At 48.5% G+C, this 6,257-nt stretch overlaps 1 protein-coding gene across 1 annotated transcript in view; it reads right to left on the bottom strand.

Moving 5' to 3' along the window:
* Positions 1-1,417, bottom strand: part of LOC114641479 (putative claudin-24) — a 2,215-nt gene extending 798 nt beyond the window's left edge. The window contains exon 1 of the mRNA XM_028790507.2: positions 1-1,417. This exon is cut by the window's left edge and continues 798 nt beyond it. Within this exon, the coding sequence (XP_028646340.1) occupies positions 395-1,051 (657 nt within the window). The 5' untranslated portion in view covers positions 1,052-1,417 and the 3' untranslated portion in view covers positions 1-394.
* Between the last annotated feature and the right edge of the window lie 4,840 nt (positions 1,418-6,257).

Raw genomic sequence — 6,257 nt, 5'->3', positions numbered from 1 at the left:
CGTCTGCCTGCTTTTAACCTCTGACATTCCTCGTCGTTTTAGGTAAGAGGTAAGCCCCCCAATGTCCTTCAAGTGACTAATGTTCAAATCTTTGGATAAGTAAGACCCCCAAAAGGGTGAAAGTGCTGAACTGAATTCCCTCCTGCACTCGGCCTCATGTCCCGTGCCGCCCCTGGTGCCACGATACTCCCCACGGAGTGAGGAGCACTGGGACAGTCACCCCGTCTGAGGTGTGCCATGCTGCAGGCTTGGCTGGGGACACGCCAGTCCGTTCGGTCACTCATGGCACCAGGAGTATCTCACATGCAGACAGAAGGCTCAGATTGATGAGGATTGTGTGCAGTTGGCAAAAACAAAAGCGGATAAGAAAGTGTAAGGCGCCCACTTGCACCCGTCACACGTACTCCCTGCGTCCTCTTGACATGTCGTCCAAGGCTTGCATCTCCGCGGCGGTGGACGTTTTGCCATCAAACTCGTCTTCGTAGCACAAATGAGACGAGGCCAGAAGAGTGCCGGCGACAATGTGCAGAAAGCTGGCCGCCCAGCCGCAGAAGAGGGCATCACCAAACTCCCCTCTGGGCATGATGTCGGGCAGGGTGTCGTCCCAGAACTTGGACAGGGTGATGTGAGCCGTGTAGGACACCGGCACCAAGCACAGGAGCCCCGAGAGAATGGACAAGGTGCCCCCGAAGATGCGCATGGCTTTCTTGAGTCTCTGACCTCTCCTGCTGTTGCAGCACTTGACCAGGGTCAAGCCGGGTATGGCCACCAGGACACTAAGGATGCTGATGGACACGGCCGTGCACATGAGAATGCGGGCGAGCTTGATGTCCAGCGGGAGTCCCAGCAGGCTGTCGTAGGCTCGGCACTCGGTGCCCCCCATGTCCTGAGCCACACAGGTCTCCCACAGTCCGGTCTGGTAGCTTTCTGTGGGCAGCAGGTCGGTGGATAGAGACACCCACTGGGGCAGCAGCGTGGTGGTCAGGGTACAGACGCCAGCGGCGATGCACAAGAAGAGTCCCAGCAGCTCGACACACACATCGGGACCCATGCTCTCCCTCGGCGAGGCTGATGCTCAGTAGCTCCCGTGTTGAAGCGAAATCCCAAAAAAAAAAAAAAAAAAAAAATGGGCCAACTAGCAAAGACGGCCGGCACCCTGCTAAAAGCACCTCCTGAAATTCAGTGGAAAAAAAAAACACATAAACGGAGACAAAGTGAAGCAGCGTGACACTTCGCCGGCTTTTTACTCTCGCATCTGAGTGGCAGACAAAAAGAGCATTGAGGCTGGTGCCAGTCCCCGAACACTGAGCTACGCGGGATGCTATTAAATCAGAGACAAGATGTGATTAAAGAGCGAGGCGCGCAGGACGGGCCTATTTATGGTGTCCCCTCTCTCTCTCTCTCTCTCTCTCCCTCCCTCGGACAATGAGACATTGCTTAGTCAGTCAGTAGAATTGAAAGGAAAAAAAAAAAAAAAAGACGGGATGGGTACAGAGCCTGCACTGGGCGGCCTGCACTATCATTTGGAAAAGTGCTGGCTGCAAAGCAAAAGATAAGCTCTCGGAGCGCTGGAACGCCTTCTCTGAGCTCAGGCTGCCAGAAAAGCAGCAGGATTTCTCTTCAGTGCAAAAGGAATCTGGTGAGATGGCAAGGACTCCTGGCACTGCTAGAGAGTTTTGGGAGGGTGGCATGGCAGCACAGTCACTGCTCCGGAGCCCTGGCCTTGACTCTCAGCCTGTGTGCACACTGCATGCTTTCCCGGTGTCTGTGTCTTTTACTCCCGATTCTCTCCCAGATCCCAAAGAAGCACATGTGAGGCTAAATGTGGAGGCTGGGTGCCCCTCGATGGACTGACGTCCCATTCAGGGTAGGTCCCCGTCCCTGTGCCTGATACTGTTCAGATCCCAACCCCCAACCTTAAAGTGGATACACAACTACATATAAGAAATTGATGCACGGATCAAACAAAAACAGAATTCATTTCTATTGTGTATTGACATGCAAGATACGCAGCTCAGAGTCCTTTACAGAAAGTTAAGAAGAAAATTACAATTACAAAGGAAATCATCCATCCATCCATTTTCCAACCCGCTGAATCCGAACACAGGGTCACGGGGGTCTGCTGGAGCCAATCCCAGCCAACACAGGGCACAAGGCAGGAAACAATCCTGGGCAGGGTGCCAACCCACCGCAGGACACACACAAACACACCCACACACCAAGCACACACTAGGGCCAATTTAGAATCGCCAATCCACCTAACCTGCATGTCTTTGGAATGTGGGAGGAAACCGGAGCGCCCGGAGGAAACCCACGCAGACACGGGGAGAACATGCAAACTCCACGCAGGGAGGACCCGGGAATCGAACCCAGGTCCCCAGGTCTCACAACTGCGAGGCAGCAGCGCTACCCACTGCGCCACCATGCCGCCCCAAAGGAAATCAATGAAATACTAAAAAATAATACATGTACATCTCCTTTGGTTACATTTATTTTTCCATTTGGGACACAGGCAGGTGAAGTGACTTGCTCAGGGTCACACAGTGATATCAGTAGCAGGATCTGAACCCACAACCTCAGGGTTTGCAGTCCAAAGCCTTACCCACCGCGCCACACTGCCTGATCAATAAAGTCATCAGACAAATGAATACACACAAGTAAGAGTCTTTAAAGTGCTCAATTCATGTTTGCTTTGCGCCCACCCCCAGTATAACGTGTCATCTATGGGGGAGGAGCTAAGACCCCCGGGACTGTCCCTTTGGTCTGAGGCTCCTTAGGCCTTTTCAAGTAGGGGCAAGACAAAGTGGCGGCTCTGACTTCCTGATATGCCAGTGTGGTGGCATTTGCCTTTACTGCAGGGCAGTTTTGCCACTCTGGGGATTGCCGAAGTCCATGTTGAGTCTCACTAGTCTGCCCTCTATTGGTCAGTTTTCTTGTGATGAAACTTTACTGACCCTATTTATTCTATCATCCAGTCAAAGGGACCCTGTCCCAGTTGGCACTTTCTAGATAGATAGATAGATAGATAGATAGATAGATAGATAGATAGATAGATAGATAGATAGATACTTTATTAATCCCAAGGGGAACTTTCTGTCCCTTTCTTGGATGTTGTACCAAACTCCAGCAGTCCCTGGACAATTCTTTTGATTTTCTGCTGAGTTTCAGTCCCCATCCTCATCTGTGGCCTCAAGTTCTGGGTGGTGATGGAAAGTGTGGCTGAAATGAGGCTCACCCCCTGGCCCCCCAGCATGGCTGAGTTCTCTCTATACAGCAGGCTGAAGAGCTCTGCAGTACAGGAGGACCTGCAGGTAGGACGCCATTTCATGTCTTGACTGGCCTGAGCAGAGAGTAAAGGATTTGAAGTGAACATTTTGTAGAATCCTGAAGACAGCCCAAGGTACAGAACAAGAAAATAGGCACCTAAGGATCTAACTGAACAAGATGAAAAGAAAGAATGAAGAAAAGATCACCACATAAAATACAATGTGAAACCGCAGCCGTGTTCCGCATAAAGACGGGCTTGAGGCCATGTCTCAGTTGACCGGCGGCAGGAATATGAGGTGAGGCGGAGTAGATGAACGTTGCCGCGTCTAAAGCCAGCAACACACTGCAATCGTGACGACTGCGGCTGCTGATCTCATCGTCTCAGGATGTCAGATTACACAACTACTTGTCACAGAGGAGGACAAGTGATCAACGTATCCTGAGCTTGGTTTCAAATGACTGCCTGCCAATAGCGCGCTGCGTGGCAGGGCCCCTGCTACACGAGGACTTTCCAAGTATGGTGACTTCAGCAGCAATTACTGCCTTTTCTGTGTTGCAGTGCGGCTATTACGAGACATCAGACAGGGGAGCCCATCTTGTGTTTGTGTGGTCGTCTCTTTATTCCTCGCGCCTGTACACCCTGGCGGACACTCATGATGGGTTGTCATCTATCTCAAACACATACAGAGCCCACAGACCAGTTGGACCAACTCCCTGGTGCTCATGGGAGCACATCACTACCAGCGCAACCCCCTAATATCATGTGACTGACAAATCAAGTAGTGTGGCATGGCCCTTAGGTGGGATTTGAACTCTGGTTCTTTAACATTCTATTCAATCACTCAAGTTACTCCAGTCCAGACTGACAAACGACACGGTCCTTACAGATCCCATTTTAATTGTTAAATTTGAATGTGTGCTGCGGGATTCCTTACAAAAAAATGAAGCAATCCTTATAGTCCTTGTGGAAAATACTAGAAAGTCTAACTGTGATGCCACACTGACCATAACGCTGTCTTGTAATTAGCCCAGTGCCCATGCTGTGTGTCTCAGCCTCACTGATTCAGTTGTGTTGGCTGTGATGGCATTACAATATGTGTTTCATATAGCGCCTTTCACTCAAAATGTGCTTAACATAACATACAGTTATTAGGATTTCTTGCCTGACGTCTTTATCCATCTGAGATACAATCAGGTCCATTTTTATTTTTTTATTATATATTGGAGCGGAGGCAGGTGAAGTGACTTACTCAGGGTCACACAGCAGCAGCTTTTGAAGCCCCAAACCATAAGCTCTACTCCGCAATGACAACGAACACGAAAGATTTAAGTGAAACGTACGATGGCCACACCGACAGCCAGCCAACAGAGCCGTTACAGAAGAAGAAAAGAAAATCGCGAGTGGCCTCCCCTCGAGCTTCTCAGGTATGGGGATGGATATTAGAGGAGTAAACCGCAAGACAAGGATTTGATTTTTATATGATGGACATTAAAGACAACAAATCACATCCAATGAATAATATATTGAATGATTGTTATAAAAGTAAAGTTGAATAAATCGACTCTGCAGCTGCATGAATAAAAGATAAAGTGCCACTTCAGGTTAGCGGAACTAGATGAAAAGTTGATAGAAATGTACGTTTTGTACTGAATGCTTGTATGCAAAATTTGGTTGACCGAAGTGAAAGCGTCCTCAGGTCATTGTGTTCACACACACACTCACACACACACACACTCACACACACACAGACAGACACACAGACATAATTCTAAAAAAAAAAATTCGTACTCAGGGAGGTCTAAAACATCGAGATTCATCAAAATCTCAGCATCGAATTTTTGGATGATTACAACACTTTGTATTTGAGAAAGTAAAAGTGCAGGCCAGCTAAGAGACTGACATATAAGTGAAAAGCGGGGGAATCATTAAGGGAGATTTGAAGGAATCCACCGATGGCCCAAAGGAGACAGCCTGTATATCCGCCTCAAAATGCCCAGTCATGTGGTGTGGACATTACAGTGAAATGGTGTTGTACTCACCCCAATGGCATTGGGGGGCTTCAAACACAGGAGAACATCTGGGCCTGGGTAGGGTTTGCCTTACTGGAAGAAGAGGAAAAGGCCGCAGCCGACATAACAATCAGTGGAGGACGTCGTCACAACAGTAAGGCAGACTTGAGACAAGCAGTCTGGGACCCCAGAAAGTGCCGGCTGCAGCCACCCGAAGACCTTGCAGCTCTCCCATAAACGACTTGTTGATCTGACGAGGAAGTTGAGATCAACAGGCGACAGGAAGTATGGCCTTACAAACCAGGAAGAGACTGGCAGACTGTTTAAGAAATCGCTAAACAGATTAAAGGTCTGTCATCAGCTAAGTGCCTGGATGAGGCATTGGAACCGCAAACAAACAATAGTTGGGCCATTTCTTCTAATCTCTCTAATCTCTGTGGACTTTTATTCTCCATAAATATTGCATCAGGACTCCTACTAATACTTTGACAGCCTACCTCTTGTTTTTCAAAGGACCCTTGTCACGATCGTGTAGGTGGGCCGTGACACCACAATACCCGATTGCTCACTTCTCAGTGCATTGCCAAGCAAGTCTTGGATTCATTACTAGGATGTCATCCTGGGGTGGGCATTGCATGGAGGGCAACTAAAGCCAAAATAAGAAGAAGTATTTAGAGAATGAGCTTCTAGCCCGTCACGGAGTGCACAGACATGAAGGCTTGCGTAACGTAGCTCAGACATCTCTCATTAAATTCATACAAGTTGGTCTGTGATTTAACAAGCTGCCCTGCATTGTGGTTTAGTTCATGCCAACTAAATATTTCAATGTTTCCTTTACCTGAGCCTTGGGAGGAAAAAGAAGTAGTGACTTTATTACAAGATGCTGATGGCAGCCATGATGTGTACACACAATTGTGGTCAGGTGTCACTTGTACTTATTTCATTTCACTTCTTTACATATATGTGGAACTTTACACAGT

The sequence above is a fragment of the Erpetoichthys calabaricus genome, chromosome 4 (assembly GCF_900747795.2).
Source record: "Erpetoichthys calabaricus chromosome 4, fErpCal1.3, whole genome shotgun sequence".
Taxonomy (NCBI): domain Eukaryota; kingdom Metazoa; phylum Chordata; class Cladistia; order Polypteriformes; family Polypteridae; genus Erpetoichthys; species Erpetoichthys calabaricus.
This window is presented reverse-complemented; position numbering and strand designations above follow the sequence as displayed.